Source organism: Gadus morhua, chromosome 8, assembly GCF_902167405.1.
Source record: "Gadus morhua chromosome 8, gadMor3.0, whole genome shotgun sequence".
Taxonomy (NCBI): Eukaryota; Metazoa; Chordata; class Actinopteri; order Gadiformes; family Gadidae; genus Gadus; species Gadus morhua.
Window position 1 is genome coordinate 16,704,710 of NC_044055.1, and position 19,164 is coordinate 16,723,873.

General features: G+C 48.1%; 1 protein-coding gene across 7 annotated transcripts in view; it reads right to left on the reverse strand.

The window, feature by feature from the left end:
- rasal2 (RAS protein activator like 2) overlaps window positions 1–19,164 on the reverse strand; it is a 49,962-nt gene that overhangs the window by 25,903 nt on the left and 4,895 nt on the right. For 2 of the 7 annotated variants that reach the window (XM_030363301.1, XM_030363300.1), the window contains exon 1: window positions 3,752–3,935. In XM_030363301.1, coding sequence (XP_030219161.1) covers window positions 3,752–3,764 — 13 coding nt within the window. In that variant the 5' untranslated portion in view covers window positions 3,765–3,935. Of the gene's footprint in view, window positions 1–3,751; window positions 3,936–6,779; window positions 6,904–7,285; window positions 7,411–15,483; window positions 16,265–19,164 lie in introns of those variants that run through there. The other 5 variants (XM_030363296.1, XM_030363295.1, XM_030363294.1 and 2 more) reach the window with 5 other exon arrangements.

The following is a 19,164-nucleotide window of genomic DNA, read 5'->3' on the forward strand; positions in this document are numbered from 1 at the left end:
TCTCTCCATCACTTAAGCCCCGCCTCACAAACCCCCAATGTCAAGCACCGTCAGCCCATCTGATTTGCTGGGGACCAGGGCAGTTCATTGGGAGAACCAATCAGAACACGGTGTGAGCGTGAGCCAACACTAAAGCCAAGTTTATTGGTGCCGTACTTGGGAACAAGTGATTGTACAGTACAATTAAATAGAAACTATTGGACGCAGCCAGTTGGGTGTTTATGTAAGGACCTGAGAGAGAACAGGCTTCTCCCTCGTTAAGATGTATTCATTAATTAGGCAGGTGGAACCACAGGAACAGATGCAGCTGTATGGCGTCACATTAGTGCCATAATTCACTAATGTGATAAAAGATGCATTCGGGCGTATTATATTATTCCACACGCGTAGATATTAACTACGAGCGCGCAAATGATCTCTGCGCGCGCAAAACAGCCTCTCGCGCGCGCAAATTACCTCAGCGCGCGCAAAACCTCTCGCGAAAGATGTTTTTACGCTCTCGCTCGAATTTAATTTTGGCACTATGGGGGAGGGAACCAAGGCAGGGCGATACGTGAAACGGCCAAACGTGATTGGCCGTTTCTGAAGAGCGATATTTGATTGACAGCCCTCCTCACATTCAATTCTGAATTGTACAGTAAATGGCTGAAACGATAGTTACGTATTGTAACTCCAGATTCTATGAGTATAGGCGCAGCCTTTTAAGTGTCGGCCTCATTTCCTTCAAATAGCTGAAGAAAAGCTGTTTATTGGGAGCAGAACGTCCGCCGGCGCCCGACTATATCTGCGAAATGCGGACGTCGTTGAGGCACGCCGCACGCGGACGTAATTGAGGCCCACGCTGTTGGTGGTCGGGGATTACAAATTTTCAGTGCTACGGCTCACGCCTAGGGATAACCCAATATCGATAGCCTTAAAAGGCTGCCCATATACTCATAGAATCTAGAGTTACAATAAGTAACTATCGTTTCAGCCATTTACTGTACAATTCAGAATTTAATGAGAGGAGAGCTGAGGAGGGCTGTCAATCAAATATCGCGCTTCAGAAACAGCCAATCATAGGAAAGCCTGCCCTGCCTTGGTTCCCTCCCCCATAGTGCCAAAATTAAATTCGAGCGAGAGCGTAAAAACATCTTTCGCGAGAGGTTTTGCGCGCGCTGAGGTAATTTGCTGCTCGCGAGAGGCTGTTTTGCGCGCGCTGAGGTAATTTGCGCGCGCGAGAGGCTGTTTTGCGCGCGCAGAGAACATTTGCGCGCTCGCAGTTAATATCTACGCGAGTGGAATAATATAATACGCCCGAATGCATCTTTTATCACATTAGTGAATTATGGCACTAATGTGTCGCCATACAGCTGGCCTCAGCAAAACAGAACCACCAGCCTCCACTAATAAGCCCCCCCATTAACAGGACTCACAACGTGTTGGGTGGGTAAGTATGTACCATGTATTAGTATGAACTATAATAATAGTCATTTTTTATTTAATATAATAGCATTCTGATAGTCATTTAGTAGATGCTTTTATGTGACTCACAGGAGAGAGGTACGGATACTAGTCATTAATGAGATGGTATGAGTAATGGCATCTTTCTCCAGGAGGCCTGCAGGACACATCAGAGATCGCCCCCTGTTCCTTTCAGCTGGAAGTTAACCTACTACAACACCCTCCGAGTCCTGCCACCTGCATTTGTGTAACAAACCCTAAAACTAGACAGTTATTCCTTCATTAGTGGCCTGCTGGGCGCCAAGACACAGATGGTGAAAATGATGAGCGAGGATGAGCTGAGAGGAGACCCCAACACCTCTAACACCTCTCCCCGCTGTGGTGCCATCAGAGTGAATCAGCTGGATCCACCCCTCATCAAGGGATCGCTAACACCCGTCTCACCACTGTTGAACTATCAGACTAAATGTTAAAGGATAAAACCAGCTGAGCGGAGCCGTGTCCAACTCACACAGTATTATCACCAATCTTCTAAAGGAGATGTCATAGAAGACATTAAATATGTCTTAATGTTTCTTTTTGTGTTTTGTGTCCGTCAATGTTTTGCTGTTCTTGTTATCGCAGTGAACTAGAACTGAAGTTCCCTCACAGCAAGTTTAATCAATTATTTATTCTCCATTTTCTTTATTTCTAACAACTCTGTTTTCCCACCTTGTGCAGGATACAGACAGAGCGGAGGATTCTGGGTAATTTAGTATTTTTTAACCAAGGAATCTGGGATTTAATAACACCGACAAGGCCACCCTCGTCACTACATTGTCCTCAGAAGACACCTTCAGCACCACACACACACACACACACACACACACACACACACACACACACACACACACACACACACACACACACACACACACACACACACACCTCCCAAACAGTAAGTCCCTGGTCATCACTGTAACCATATACGTGCCCAACCCTCATGCAACTGTGGTTGAACTCACTCCTTTGTTTGGGTGTGCTGTTTATTTGTTAGTCAGGCATCCCATAATACTGTCTGGTTTGTATAAGAGCGCTGGTATCCGAGCGTGGGATTACCATGGGTGGATGCGTCTCTGTAGGAGTATGAATGGACGTGATGTCACAAGGCAGGAATGCATGGAATTTCAAGCTGGCCAATGGCAGAGCTCCACTGTAGGCACCTGTCATGCAGTGCTACAACCATCTAAAAAATGGAAGTCCAACGTGTAAACAATCCATATATCTATGGACGATCACAAGCCGGTTTAGGGGTTTGATTCCCTGGGAGGCTGCTGGAGCAAGGCATCGTCTGGGGTACCCGTTGTTCCAGCAAAGTGCAGTTACCTTTTCTAACTAGTGCAATCCAGGGACACAAGACACGGTCAAAGATAATCTACAAGTCATTCAACTGAAGTTTAAATACTCAGTTAATAATAATATTGTTTATTATTTGTGTGTCAAAAGTAGGCCTACTTGTGAAGCTGTCCATCTCATGTTTAGTCAACTCACTGTAGACTAGGCGGGACCAGACATTTATATTTTGACGGACCCACCAACGATGCCTTGCGTTGTACTTCAATGAAACAACGATCATTGTCACAGCGCATTTATCAGCTGCTAAACGACGTATTGTGCTTGATTAAACATGCAGGCCCACGGTGGGAATTCGACCCAGTGTGTAGGTCGCCCAGTCCTGGTAGTTGTGACAACAAGGACTTTATTGTTTGTACTGGAGCGACAGATGCAGGCCAGTCTAACTGCCGCGGTCCGAGCCCATTATTACGGCGCAGCCGACCGGAAGACATTCATCATCAATAGCAAACACTTACAGGCTAGTATTGACTGATATGAGATTCAAGACTATGCGGGATTATAGCCGCATACACACGGTCGGACCGTTTTGAAATTCTGGACGCGTTTAATGAAGAGTAGGCTCCAACCGGATCGGTGTGCACAAGTGCAACGCGGTAGCCTGCCAGCCCCTTCAACATGGTGCTTGCGGATCAAATCCCGGATACACGCTGGATATATAACCCCCCCGCCCCCCCACCCCCCGTCTGATCCTATTATCGTAGTGCGCAACACGTCGCAAAATACACTTTTAAAAGCCGCAAATATCAGCGCGATTACGCAACGAGCGCGCTAACCGCAGCAGGTTGTTCCTGGAAAACCAGAAAAGTTTCCGGTTGTTCTTTGCAACCTGCATCCCCCAGAGATCCAACGCAGGCACACTGGATGTCGGTTCTCACGTATGTACCCACTTCAACAATAAAAGGGAGTTACTTACCCCAGAAATCCATATTCTAAAAAGAAAAAAACACCTCGTTCACATGCCTGTTTTAACCCCAACCACAACTACTCTCTCTGCGTCCGCCAGAGACCTTAGCCGTAAAACCCCTGTCAAGTCAAGACACAGGAATGCAGAAGAGCCAGCGCCAAGACGTCCTAAGCTAGCCCTCTCTCCCTCCCCGCGTCTCTGTGCGCGCGCGCGCGTGTGGTGTGTGTGTGTGTGTGTGTGTGTGTGTGTGTGTGTGTTTCTCCTGAGCTGACAACAATGGACGCCTTTTCATCCCAAGACACCGCGGAGGAGGACAGATAAGACCTCTATTTCAGCTCGTTGGTGTGGACTAGAACAACAATAACCCAGCTCTCCAAAGGACCCGTCTGAGCTCCCAACCACTAATTTAAGTCTTTATTTAAACATTTAAAAAAAAGTAAGCCTTCAACTCAGAAGAACCAAACTAAAGACACCAACGATGAATCTCGGTTATGGAATATTTCACAGGTAATGACCGGTCTCGCTGTAGCATCGTAATTACACGCCGTTCTGTGCAATTATATTCTATCACAACAATGGACTGAAATGACACGTCTCTCGCCTCTGTAGGCTAAGAACGAGTCAGTTGGTCGTTTCTCGGTGGACATTCCAGAAAGAGTTTGCTTTAGAAAGACCTGCTGCCCGATTAACATAGAAATAAGACGGGGGGTGCGGGTGGGAGTGACGGGGTCAAGGCTGAATGAATGGGCTGCCTGGTTACAGTTGTCTCACTCACACACACACACACACACACACACACACACACACACACACACACACACACACACACACACACACACACACACACACACACACACACACACACACACACACACACACACACACACACACACACACAGCGTTTGGGGTTAAGATGTTGACGTTTGAGGGTAGTCACTTGAACTGAACTTTTCCTTCTTACTTTACTCCCCCTACCCCGGGCCTCCAGGGAAAATCCATCTCTCCCACCTCTGGTGCCGGGGGGGTCATCCCAGGGCCCCCTCACCGTCGTGGGCACACATACTAGCTTTGTCCTGGGTTGACCTGCTGCAATGCTCCCACTCGCCACAGACTAGCTAGCCAACGGCCTGGGACCCAGCCCCCCGCAAACCACCACTAAGTACAGCCTCTGTCTCCCAGTGATTCAGCACTCAGTCCCAGTGTCTCTGGCTCCAAGCAGATGCCCCTCTATACTGTCCCAGGCTAGGTACACAGGTGCTTTTAATGTGAGAGAGAGAGAGAGAGAGAGAGAGAGAGAGAGAGAGAGAGAGAGAGAGAGAGAGAGAGAGAGAGAGAGAGAGAGAGAGATCTCTGTTCTAGTTTCAGGAGATTAGCTGTGAGAGAAAGAGGGATGAACTTATTTTACATTTGTCAAATAACCGGTGAGAAAAACTCTTACTGCTCCTTGTCTGTGCTGTTGTTCTTCTTGGCATGTTCTTATTCGTCTCGCTCTGGGGACAGCGGTTAACTGGTGTACAGCTCATAGGAAGTACAGACCGGGGACTGTGAACCGGTCCCCTGACCCATGACTATTGCTGCACCATTTAGTGAAAAAGTCCTATTGCGATTATTGTGGACAATATTGCGATTTGCGATTGCGATATAATAAACAAATGGTGTCATGAGTCTGCTTGCTTGGTTATCAAGGAAAATGCACACAGATTACTGATAATTTTAAAATGATTATGTATCAACTCAAACATACATACTTAAACTAGCATAAAAAATACAAAAACTAAAAAATGTGTACAGTACCGTTTTCAAAATAACAATATTTTACAAAATGAAATCAATTCATTCAAAAGAAAGGCATTTCTAAAGTGCAAACTTGTTAGGTTTTCTCAATAGTACAACTAGATAAAATAAATAGAATAAATACTTTTTTTTTCATAAAATCACAGCCTTTTGCGGTTATACAATCGCAGAGGCTGATATCACGATTGCGATTCGATTAATCGTGCAGCACTACCCATGACCATGGGCCCCATATAAATGGAGGGCCCCATATAAATGGAGGGTCCCATATAAATGGAGGGCCCCAGATAGATGGAGGGCCCCAGATAGATGGAGGGCCCCAGATAGATGGAGGGCCCCAGATAGAGAGGAGGGCCCAGATGGAGAAGAGGGCCCCAGATAGAGAAGAGGGCCCCAGATAGAGAAGAGGGCCCCCAATAGAGTGGAGGGGCCCAGATAGAGAGCTAGGGCCCCATCAAGGGCCCTAGCAGAGGGAAACAGAGGTGTGCTGACTGAGTTTGTACAGTGACCTCATCCATGATGCTTCCTCAGCAGTAATCCAGTAATCCAGCCGATTTAGTAAAACTGCGAGCATGGCGGGTTTCAGGGAGTGGTTGGAATGTTTGCGCTCAGGACTGCTTCCTAAACTCTTCGTATCAAAACATATGCGTGTGGAAGGTACACTAATAAAGAGGGATCGCTAAATGGAGCTGGGACTTATGTCTGTGATTTAAAAACCCGAGTCAACGTTTGTGACCGGTCAGTGGAAATGCTCCATCACTGGGCGTGTTGCTTGGTAAAACTACTTGTTCAACTTACAGTATCCAGTTTCTCTCAGCACAGAACAGCAAGCAAGACACACACAGCCAGCAGAAGAGAGGGTCAACAAAGGGACATTTTACAGTAACATTTGACCATTTAGAACATTCATCCAAATTCGGTGAATTCAGATGCAAGCCATTATGGAGCAGAAGGTTAGAAGGTTTCAGGGCATCTAGCTCAAGCTAGACTGCGGATATTGGGAATCGAATCAAGTACCTTTTGGCTACAAGTCGAACACCATAGCCACTACTATCCAATTTAAATCTCAAACTAAGTAATGTTAATTTCCAATTTGTCATTTAAAATGATCATTTCTTATAAACGATTTATAGAGTAGAGCCTTCTGATACGGCAGCTGAACAGGTCTCTCATTAAAGATAAACATGGAGTTATTATCATTCAGCAGCTGTAGGACTGTCGGGGCTGGTGGCAGCAGTCTTACCTGGCATTGGGGCGCCCTCTGGCGGCTGATCGGGGAACTGCCCATCAGACGGAACACTAACTGTCCTCCGCAGACTCCTGCTCCTCGTGGAGTCGGTAGGGCTCTGCAGCCCATCGGATTGGCCCTGGAGGAAATCAATATTTCAAGTATTAAATAATCAACAATATAAGATCTATTAAATATACATCGTATAGTTATTTTCATGTATTAAATATACTCATTATGTCATAATAAATATACAACAATATGTAATATATACTCTATATATTATATATTAAGTATCCATAAATAAGTCATATTAAATATACATCAATATGTCACATATTAAATATACTCATATCATATATTAAATATACATCAATATATCATAAATTATGTGAACATCAATATGTCATATGTCACAGAGACAGAGAGGGGTGAGCGAGAGAGAAGGAGAGCAAAGAGAAGGACAGAGAGAGACGCTCTGTCTCTCGTATTAACTATGAGCGACAGAGGCTGTGCGTTACCTGGGTCTTGTTGAGCAGCAGCAGGTGTGTGTCTGTGAGGATGCAGTACTTTCTCTCCCAGGCGCCGGGCTCTGAAACGGACGGCTGACCACAGGACAACCGGTAGGCGACGGGCCCCTTCACATCTACACACAAAAGCACAAGCACGCACGCGCACACACACACACACACACACACACACACACACACGAAGAAGAACACAGTGGTCAATATCCAAGAGTGATAGAGTATTTGGAATGTGCACGAGATGAAGACTATTATTGCCAGTCAGGAAACTCTTCAACAAATTTCCCAAGAAACGAACAGCAAGCTAGAGGGTCAGAGGTCAAAGGTCAAACACAGACCGGTCATGCGAGAATCTACGGCCGACTAGATCTATTCAAGCATCAAAGGAAAGCCAGCGTGACTTCATCCATCCTTGTGTCACCATGACAACGGAGTCAATCCAACCCTGATGGCAATGGTACTGAAGCCAGTACTGCAGTACTGGTAGAACAACTACCCATAATGCATCACCCCACACTGGAAGCTTAGTTTGACCTAGAACCAACTGAAGCCACCTGTGTGAGCCCCATTGGGGCTCAGAACCCAGCATGCCCCTCATTATTCTCGGAATGAGAGTTATTATTCTCAGAATGAGAGATATTATTCTCAGAATGAGAGGAATTATTCTCAGAATGAGAGTGATAGAATGAGGATGATTATACTCTGAATGATTATTCTGCGTGGTCTCCTATATCCCAAGACCAGAGGGTGCTCACTTTGATGTGAATCAGCCGTCTGCATCTAAAACCCAGGATCACAAGATCCTCAGGAGTGGGCCCGCCTGCCCGACACGCCACATTGCCATCAAGGTCTGGCGTTTACCAACAACAGATCGCAGTACACGCTGTCCACCTGCAGAGGCCAGTGTGGTGCCTGCTCACCCCGAACGCGTACTTCTGTACTGGCTGTCTTGAGTGATGCAGAGACCAGAGGGCGATGGTCTTGGTTGGAGGTCACAGACCTTTCGTCAAGAAGCTGCTATAGCAGGAAGTGACATGGATGTTAAATATAGTTGTTGTTTTTTTACTTAATAAGATGAGAAAACATTCCGATAGGGTGAAAGTGGGTACCACTAGAGAAATACAGCACAGTAGTATACATTTAAATAAAGATAAGAAAAAATCTAAATTAGGAAAATAAAACGACAAAAGAAAAAACGCAGAACATACAGTAGGTTAGGAATGCAGACAGACAGTCGCAGTGAAACAGGCAGACAGGCTGGTCGGACACATACTGCTGACTGGATGCTCTATGTTGCTGATGATGGCGGTGGTGAGATGGGCCGAACCGTCCTAGGGTGACCTGCTGCGCTGAGTGTCACCATGGCGACAGCGGAATGTTCCATCATTTATTAATACCTCGTGGAGAGGCTTTGAAGTCTCAGCCCCACGTCAATGGAAACGTGAGTGAGTGAGTGAGTGGGTGATTGGGTAAGTGAGTGAGATGCCTTCTGTTTCGAATCGAACGGTAAGCAGTCAAGTTTAAAGCCAGGCAGGATGGTAGCCGGTGTGATGTGGATATGTAATAATGACATCTGACAACACTCACACAACCTCAGACCTCAGAGTGCACTGGCAAACCCCCCCCCCCCCCGACACAGACACACCCATACATACATTCTTGTTACCCATACACACACAAATGCACATTGTATACAAACACATCCTGGTCCAGTGTGAATCTAATTAGCTTATATCTCCCATATCAAACCAGCAGCCAGTACCCTTCCATGAACCACGATAACGCCCTGGTTCTCCCCAACAGTTGAAGCCTGGGTAGAGACGCAGGCAGCTGGCCTATATTCACTCTGTGTGTGCATGTGTTTGTGCGTTAGTGTGTGGGGGTAAGGGTGTGCACGCGTATGCGTGTGTGTGTGGGTATGCACGTGCGTGTGTGGCCTGCATGTGTCTGTGCTGTGCATTTGACGAGAGCGGCCTATTTCTGTCCGCATAGTAAATCACCGGAGTGGTCCTGTAAGACACACATGCACGCACGCACACACAAACCCACACACACAGTCACACCACACACACCTGCTTTCATTCCGAAGGGACGAGCCAGCAGGACAGCTGACAGCCTGCAGCGCACATTTCTCACACCCCCTCCAGCGGCAGAGTGCGGGCCAGAGAATGCAAGTGTTCGCTCGCACAGTAAAGACGACAAGCGCTCCAAACGCCCAAACCAATCGGCTTCGCCAGAGGCTGTAGTTTTGACCGAGCGACAGTAAAAAACCGTTTGCTGTCGCTCAGGCGGTTTAGCCTTAAAGAAGCGGGGAGTGTAAACGCGAGTCCGTGGACGAGTTGCTATAAATCTCGCTTGTCTGATCGCATCAGGGCACCGATGGTGTGGGAAATGTTTCGGTTTAGGGTTTAGGGTTCGGGTGTGGTTCCCAGGATGGGGCCTCGGACTGGTTCCTGACGAAGGACCTCAGGAGGGCTTTGGACGGGGAATGGTGCCAGGCCCATCCCACCAGTCCTAGGGTCCGGTAGGGGCCTGGGTGACTTCAGAACAATAGAAGTGTGCAATGATGGGGCTACATTTGATTTAGATTTTGTGGGGTTACGAAAATGTAAGACCTTAAAATGGAGTTGCGGGACAAAAAAACGGTTCATAACCCTCGGCCTAGCCATGACAACATCCTACCCCCGAAATGTCCTCTTTCTTCTCTGTTCAGGGGACCAAACAGTGACTCCTGAGTGAACTAGTGACTTTTTAATTTGTTATTGTTTCTTATTTCCCCTTCTCGTATTCAACCAGTTCCTATTCCGCACACCAGGCAGTAACTCAGTGGTTTATAAAAACATACAACGTAATCTCTTCCTCTCAAACACACGAACGCAAGCAGAGCTCTGCGTTACCAGTGGCAACGATGATGTCCCACCTGACCTTGGTGAGCATTGGAAACGCAAGGATCCACAGTCCTTCCGGCCGCGGATTCCAACCCAGGTCTCATGTGTTCACGATAGACTCTGAATGCCAATTGTCATATTCCACTCGAAACCATGGCAACCTATTCTCCCATCCTTCGATCGGAACCCACCAGAACCGGCACTGGAAAAGGCCAATGATTTAACACAAAACACGACAATTTGAACACAGGATTGTCAGAACATTCTCCATCTGTCTGTACAGAAAACATGAATGTGATTCAGAATATCACCTAATGATGCCGGGGAAGTTGTTTCCATTGAAATGTATGGGTTTAATTTCAGTGTAGTCAGACTTTTTGTGGATTCATAAATCATATATACGTATAGTTACAAACTGACTACATTTACAATTCTTTCGAGTTAAATTAATACAATACAAATGATCTGCACAAAATTATATATAATAGAGAAAAATAGATTAAATGTAAAAGTACGGTAATGCAGTCAGGGCAGTGATTTTTGGTTCAAGGTTCTGGTGATCTTGGTCTAAATGCAGTGTGTGTGTGGGTGTGTGTGTGTGTGTGTGTGTGTGTGTGTGTGTGTGTGTGTGTGTGTGTGTGTGTGTGTGTGTGTGTGTGTGTGTGTGTGTGTGTGTGTGTGTGTGTGTGCGCGCGCTTGTGTTTGTCTGGTTACCAACAGTGCCCAGTGTAAGCCGGAGCTGGAGCCCTGTGAGAGGTCGGAGGTCATGGGTTATTAATAGCGTGGTGACTGGGGGTTCTGGGCGGAGGCTGCTGCTGGTGTGGAGCTGTACAGGAACCGGGAAGAGCTGGGATGAGTTCTACTGACTCAGCTGTGGGCCTGACCCCTGGTGGGAGGGGCCAGGTAGGAGTGGGAGTAGCCAGGTGTGAGCGGAAGGAGCAAGAGTGAGAGGAGCCTGTGTTCATTAAAAAAAACAAGATTGGGAAAGCATTGTTTTTTGGGTATTTCTTTTTCTAGGTTTAATATAACTTTAAACCAACAAGCGTTGTTGGAAAAGGTAAAGAATTTGAGCAACGCTAATGCTATTTCTCCTAAAAATCCTAAAAATAGCAGTTTCTAGGATTATTTCTTATTCTAGAAATATCAGCTATTCCCACTATTAGCTGATGAATGACTGGATGTAAATCAGGATTAATGATGCACCATCCAGCTGGTGACCTGGTGGTGAGCAGCACAGGTGCAGACTCACAGGAACCTGACGACACTGGAAACCCCCACAGGTGAGTGCAGTAAGGTCATCAGCGCTGCCTCTAATTGGTTATAAATCCCTAGGGGGCGGGGTGGCCAGGTTAAGATCACACCTGCCTCCCACTGATCCATTCCCCTCTACAAGCACACATAACCTTGTATCCATGACAACCGGGAAACACAATAATCCCTCATCAGCTTTATCAAGACGATCCCAGCCAGCAGGTGCTCACTCACTCAGTGTGTCAACTTTGGGAGAGAGAGAGAGAGAGAGAAAGAGAAAGAGAAAGAGAAAGAGAAAGAGAGAGAGAGAGAGAGAGAGAGAGAGAGAGAGAGAGAGAGAGAGAGAGAGAGAGAGACCCAGATCAAACGGCATTGTGTGATAAGTAAGTCGTATCTTAAAGGGGAAAAAGCAACGCTGATGTCATCAGAAGTTCCCCATGGCCGTGGGCAGGGGAAGTTATTGGTTAACCAGGACGGATCATTAAGCCCCAAGTCTGCTCAACCTCTCACACCAAAGCCAGGTCGAGCCCTGTGTCGTCTGTAGAGGGTAAATACCACCAAAAAGGACTTCTATGTTGTGGCCAAGTCAAATACGTTGAGGTTTAACCCATCCCAACCATCATGTCACACCTCAAACAAAGACAGCTCACAATGATACCAAAGTATAAAGGTTATGGTGTGATTCCAACGTTTCATTATACAGACGAGAAGAGAGAAATATGACAGAACCAACAAAGCCGACAAAAACAAGTCAAACAATCGCCTTTTTCTTTGAAGGAACTTAACAAAAAGGAATGAGGAAGGACTGAACTAACCCACGCTCTGGGGCTAGACCTGCCCTCCTCCTGGGCTGCAGTCCTTCGTATCATGGGATCAACATTGTACTCAATGTTACTGAAGCCTTAATGATGGAATTCATTTTCAAGCAGTACATCACTGCGACCGGCTCGAGTTGTTGTTTAACGTTCTCAAGGATTAAATGTAAATGTTGACTCAGAACACAGGGGTCTAAATAGACCGGACCCCATTCCTCCATGAGTTGGATATTTGGCACCACCATTCTGGCAGCCGACCATGACTCCGGGCCAGCAACGGCTGTTGGTCTGCCAGGCTGGGCTGGTCCCCGGCCAGAACCGTTAGTCCACCCGGGACCGTCTGGTGGGGGGCTGGGGGTCAGAGGACCAGCGCTGGCCCGTGGCCCAGCGAGGCGGAGTTAAGCTTTGTGAGGTAAATGACAAGTGCTCCCAGACTGTGAGGTCATGGGCTTGTTCTTTCACTCTCTGGCCGGGGTCATTTGCATACAAAAGAGGCCTAGGTTAGCTCCTCCCCTCCCTCCCCCGCAACAGTTCCTGTTGTGTGTGGTTGTGGTTATCGGGTCAGCATCGAGGTCTTGCTGAAAGAACAGGTTGGTAGCACGACGCTCGGAGAGTACACAAAAACACACACACACAGACACACACACGCACGTTAAGCGATAATTAAAAGCCTGGTCTGTTTACAAAGATGGTAGAATGAGTGTGGGGAGCAAAGCGGTATTTAGCCAGCTGAAGGTGTGTGTATCCAGGAAGCTCTGTTTACAGAGAGAAGTGAAACGTGTCCTCAGATTTAGTTACCCAGCATCCAATGTGTGGGGAGAGGGAGAGAGGTAGAGAGAGAGGGAGGTAGAGAGAGACGGAGAGAGAGAGAGACAGAGAGTCTAACAATCAGTCCTCATAAACCACCAACTTTTCACTGTTGTCATGAGGTGCAGGATACACACACACACATAGTTAAAACTTAAATGTACACATAAAAATGCCCAAGCACGCAGTAAACGCAGCTAAAGCTAAAATCACTGTAAATACGCACACTCAGCAACACACAGTAAAACTGAAAATACTAAATTAAGCATGCACACGTAATCACATAATTACACAGAAAATTACACTGAAATGCACTGACACACACACACAGTTACACACACACTAAATCAAAACACACACAACCCGACCAACCTAACAATGAACACATCCAGTGAACAAACACCACCCCTCCCTCTGTCTCAGCTAAGGGTCCGGGCTCGAGGTTCTGATGAAACCCCACTCTTAGAACCCGTAGCTGGAGATCTAATCAGTCCCTCCAGGATTTCGCGGGCCTTTTTTGAGATTGTTGCGCCCTAAAATGCCTGATGTTGCGTGAGCTTTTCCTGAAGTTATTACTGAAAAGAACATTAATTAAAAGAACAAAAACACTGAGGAATGGTCCTATGAATAATTGATTCTTGATTCGTTCCGCGCTGGCAATTGACTTGGATGCCACAGCCTGTGTCACAGTGATCTTCTTCGTCGTCTGACGTCCTGCCTGCAGTTCTGCAGTTCTGTTTCGCGGTGGCAAAATGCTTATCAATTGAAGATTTTCGCTTATGTTCCACCACAATGTTGCATACAGTGCAAAATAACTTCCCCCCACTTTCATGTAGAATACCAGGATAGTGTTTTTCGCGATCTTTCGCAGTTACTTTGGTCAGCAAGTGGGAAACGTTGGACGCGCACATGCTGCATGAATGCAGCATGTGCGCGTATACACGGGAAGCAAGGCGGAAGGTAGTTTGTCGACGTCAGTTCAAGATGCCACTGATTGGTCAAATTTGCGGTGGTTGGTTAAAATTGCGACACCGCCCTGAATTTGCGATGATTGGTTGAAGGGGCAAATCGCAACATCACGAAATCCTGGAGGGTCTGTCTAATCAAACAGTCCCCCGTGTGTGCACACACACACACACACACACACGACTCACATGCACACACCTCACGAGCATACATGTCATACAAACCCCTCACACACACACACAACTCACGTGCACATGTGTCACCCGCACACCTCATGTGCACAGATCTCACACACCTCATGTGCATACTCCTCACATGCACATGCGTGTCACATGCACACCTCAAGTGAACACATCTCACACACCTCACATTCACATGCATCAGGTGCACACACCTTACATTCACATGCCTCACGCACACACACCTCAAACGCAAACACATCACGCGCACACCTCACGTGTCGGCACACAGGCATTACAAGGCGCACGCAGGTGTCACGCCACGGCCGCGTGCGGGCAGCTCCCTAGCTAGCGACTGAGAGGTAAAGGATTACAAGGATCACTTCCTCCTCCCGCTAATAGATCATCACCATGGATACGACTCACAGAACTCTCTCCATCTCCGCCTAAAGCAGCACGCCATCCCATCCCGAGGAGGGGTGGGGACTGGGGGAGGGAAGCCTTGTCTTCTACGCCTAATGTATGCGTTCTAAGTTTCCCGCCTGGGATCAATTATGTATCGTCTTATCAATGCAGAACTCCCTACCTCTGGTCCCAAACGCCAGGGAAAGAGGGAGAGATAGGGAACGACAAGGAGTACCGGTACCACAGGTACTCCCGGGGTTGGGTGCCTGTCTGCCTCCCAACCGTTGAGCTGCCCGCTGTCTAGCCTGGATCCAAACCAGGACAGACACCCTAGGACGCTGTCTTTTTGATCTGCCCGAGTGGAAAAAGACCAGTGCAGTTCACAGTTTGGTAGAAAAACAGCAACATTTCTACCACCTCATGAAAAGGTGGAGGCGGAGGAGACGCCAAGAGACAGTTTGCTGGAGTGACCTGAAGATGCTATTTACATAAAGAGGAAGTCTGAGTCCAAAGCAGAGACGGAGTGTCTGGTCCGTGCATCAGCTTTGAGAAAAGGACCTCATTATCAATGGCATATCAGGTAGCATTCGCAGAATGTAATGTGTGCTTCCAAACAGGGCTTAATTCTTCTGCAAACAAGCTTCCTGGATGCCTGGCCTGCTGCTCGAGATTTTCATATTCCAGCACCTGGCTGTGTGCACCACAACTCAAGGTTGAATCCACCACAGGACAGTCAGACAAACGTCAGAAAGAATGGAGGAGAATACAGCAACTTCCCATTTAGAATCCGTTTTATGTTACAACCTGCAGTGGAACCATGGCTTGGGTACACGGCATGCTAAAGCCACACACACACAAACGCTAACAACAAGCTCTCCTACCAGAACCGCCCCTGTCCTCTTGAAGGTCCTCGGAGACACTGAGGAACCGACCGATCCGCTGCGACCACGACGACAGCCTTCTCCCGACCAGCGATAGGGTGCTCCTCCTCTCGGCTCCGTCCGAGTTCATCTTGTCCAGCGGGGGTCTACCTGGACCACTACCGCCTGGTTCTGACTGGGTCCTGAAGTAGGGGATGAGGCGGTGCAGGGAGCCCGCCCGGCTCCCTTCCCTCTGGGTCCTGGAGAACACAGGCGGGCTGGGTCGTGGATCCATCGGAGAACCCCCAAACCTCCCGGGGGTCGATTCCTGGACTTCTCCGGACATCATCGTACGACGACCTGTCCTCCGTCGGAACCAGACCGGCCGGCTGGGTTCTGGTCGGGCCGGGTGGGGAAACCTGGACCAGAGATGCTTCTGCTGGTGGTGCCAGCGGTACGAGCTTTTGACACCTCCTCCCTGGTCGTGACCTCCACCGGTCTCTGGGACCACGGTCAATGGAGCACTCATGACTACTAGGCTCGCGAGGACTTCCTGGTTTCAGCCGATGAGTCGTCTCCAACGTGACTGGTGAGGCGAGTCACTCGGGAGACGTCTGGAGCGCCGATCGTACGTCATTACCATCCAAACTCCCTGCTAACTTGACCGATAACGTGAAGCTGGTGTTACGTCTTGAGCGGCGGGTTAGAGTTTGATTTGAGAGTTCCTCTAATTGGAGAAGTCTGAAACAAAGCCGTTGCTCAACTGGTGATGCTCTTCCTGGGAGGAAGTGGGGAGTCGAATGAGTGCACATGCTTCCTCTAGCGTTGTCCAATCAGCTTTCACCTGACGCTAGACCGAGATACAGACTGCGGTTTCCCTTTATTGCGCAGACCAACATACTGCATGCTGCAAGTGAGTCTGTCTGATAACCGCTAAATCCGTTTAACAACAAACTTCAAGGCAATCTCGGTCAATATGGAAGCAAGAGCATTTATGCTAACCGTGAGAAAATAGGAAACAGGGCAAAACCCTTGCCAGTATCATGTTGACCGCTCCCTGACTAAACATTCACTCAGAAAAACAGAATAGAGGCCTCTCATTCTTTGACCATTAATCCAAAGCACTCTCGGGGAATATTTCTGAGATTAATGTCATTAAGGAGCAGGCGGGGTTTGGGGTATTTTGCTCAAGGATGCCTACATGGACATCTTGGACATTGGGGCTCAAAGTGGAACCTCAAGGCTTTGGGCGGGGTGGACAAAACCGGTCCCTGGACTACCCCCATGGGCCCAATTCCAACTCTCAGATCAACTTGTCCTGGTTCCTGGTTCCATTCACTCCGTGAGAACAAGGAGACCATGAATATTCATGAGGAGAAAAACATTCCAACACCCCCTGGCCCCTCCCCCGCAGACCTCGGTCCTCTGTTCCAATCAGGAGGAGGCATCCCACCGGGTGCAATGAAGGGTGCCTTTGCTTTTGTTTGGGGGGGGGGGGGGGAGCCCAGGGCTCACCACAGAGGGCCGTAATCCAATTTATTCCCAGAATACGAGGACTTCAACTCAGTGGAATCTGAGTATTCAGAGTTGGATCAGGAAGGGAAAGGAAATGAAATCACTGCAGGGATTAAGGCTTCCTAGCAGCCTCTTCCTCTCTGGAGTAGACACATTAAAGGACTCTCAGGGGAAATATTCACGCTCTTAGTAGGAATACCATCATGGACACATCATTATTTATCAGACAAAGAAATTCGGATGAATAATTAAAACCAATACATCAAAACTGTTTATTATTTTACCAGTGAACAGAAGTAAAGCCAATGCCAGCAAAACAAAAGTAAATGACTAACACTAAATGACTCAAACAACTTCATGATCAACTACAGAGCACAAGCCTGTAACATTGCCTCCATGTTTAATGTGAACTACGACTTATGAAGCTACGTCATGTCATCCCCCTCCTCAGCTGCTCAGCATGTGATGGGTCAGGCAGTGCATCACATATACAGTCTGAGGCCTGAACCGGCTTAACTTCCACTGAACCAGCACATCCAGGCCCGACCCACCAGCTGGGACGACCAGCAAGCTCCATCAGCAGTCTGTAGACGGTGTAGTCACCTGCCCGCGGCTTCACGAACACCAGAGAAAGAGAGAGAGGTCTGTGTACAAAGAAAGAGAGAGACAGAGAGGGAGATATCGGGGTCTCCACTCAAAAGACTCATGTAGTATGGGTGTGCAGCTTTAGTGTGTGTGTAGCGCCTGAAGTACCCGATCTTGGTGGAATTTCACTATCAAATCATTCAGCAGAAACGTTAATCCAACATTTATAGTGGAAGTACAGATACTTGTCAAGGAGCCGGCTGGGCATGGGGTTTTCTACGGTAGACGGAGGACGTTGGGGATCGAACCCAGAACCATCCGGCCTGGAGTCCTAAAGCACTTGAGACCATCCGGCCTCGTTTGAGATCCACAGACCCCAGTGACCCCAGATGAGCGCCTTTATCTGACACATGTGTGAAGTGGTCTGACATGTGTGGAGTTATCTGGCCCGCAGACAGACCTGCTGGACAGGAAGAGAGAGGGGCCTGCCAAGAGCTTCCTGTTGACATCTGAAACCAGGAAGAGGGGAGGAAGTGTGGAGGGAGGAAGAGAGGGAGGATGCGAGGGAGGGAGGGCATAACTTAGCGACACTCTGCAGAAGGGCTGTGTGTTAGCTTACCTCGAGTAGCCAAAAGCCTAACCAGTTTGATTATTAATGACTCAACATTGACACAATATTGATTACGTAACAGTACAACCAGGCATTTGATTGTATACCGAGAGCGCCCCGGTAACGGTATATGTAATCCTAAATCCTGTATGCACTGGGAACCGCCCAGTAGAATTATACACTTAAAAATAAACAGCCGCTGTTTCATACTGGGAATTGCCCTGTGAAATGAGAGCTTTCAAATCGATTCAACCCGGGACATTTATCGATAAACAAGGCTTTTTGGAGGGCAGAGTGTGGCGCCGACCACGTAGGTGATGGAAAGTGGTCTGTCCTCAGTAAAACCACGTTCCTCGTACCACGGCCCTCGTCTTTTGATTTGTGTAAAAACACCCCTGTCACACTAATGGCACCTTTGGCTAAAAGTGGAACAAGGAGTCAAGTCCAACTCAGGTTACGTCTGGTCCACACGTCCCTCCCTCTCTCTCTCTCCCTCTCCCGCTGTCTCTCTCTCTGCAGACTAGCCGTCTGGCTGGAGGCGAGAAGAGACGGACGAGAGAGGCTCTCACTTCCGAGGCCCGGTGACTAACTGCATTTGCATTGAGCTGGACCAGGATGAATCGCGGAGGGCAACACACAGGACGCTCTGTAGTCTCGCCCCCCCCCAATCGACACTGTGGCGCAGGAGAACCCTGGTGAAAAGGAACACGCCGTCAAAGGAGAACTTGTGCAAACTTGTGAAAAACTCCCCAACACTATGGGGCTTGTCGTCAGCGCGAGGACACGCAAACGGACGGGGCTCATGATCGGTCAGGTGCTCATCCAGTAAACACGTCTTTACTGATGCCGGGTTCCTCTCTGGGCAGAGAGAGAGATGCTGGGGGGGGGGGTGGGGAGTGCATTATGTAGCACTATGAACAGTAGCATTAACAACGTCAGCCTATAGAGCAGCTGAAGGTATAGGCGAGGGCTAGCGCTGGTGGCTAAGGATG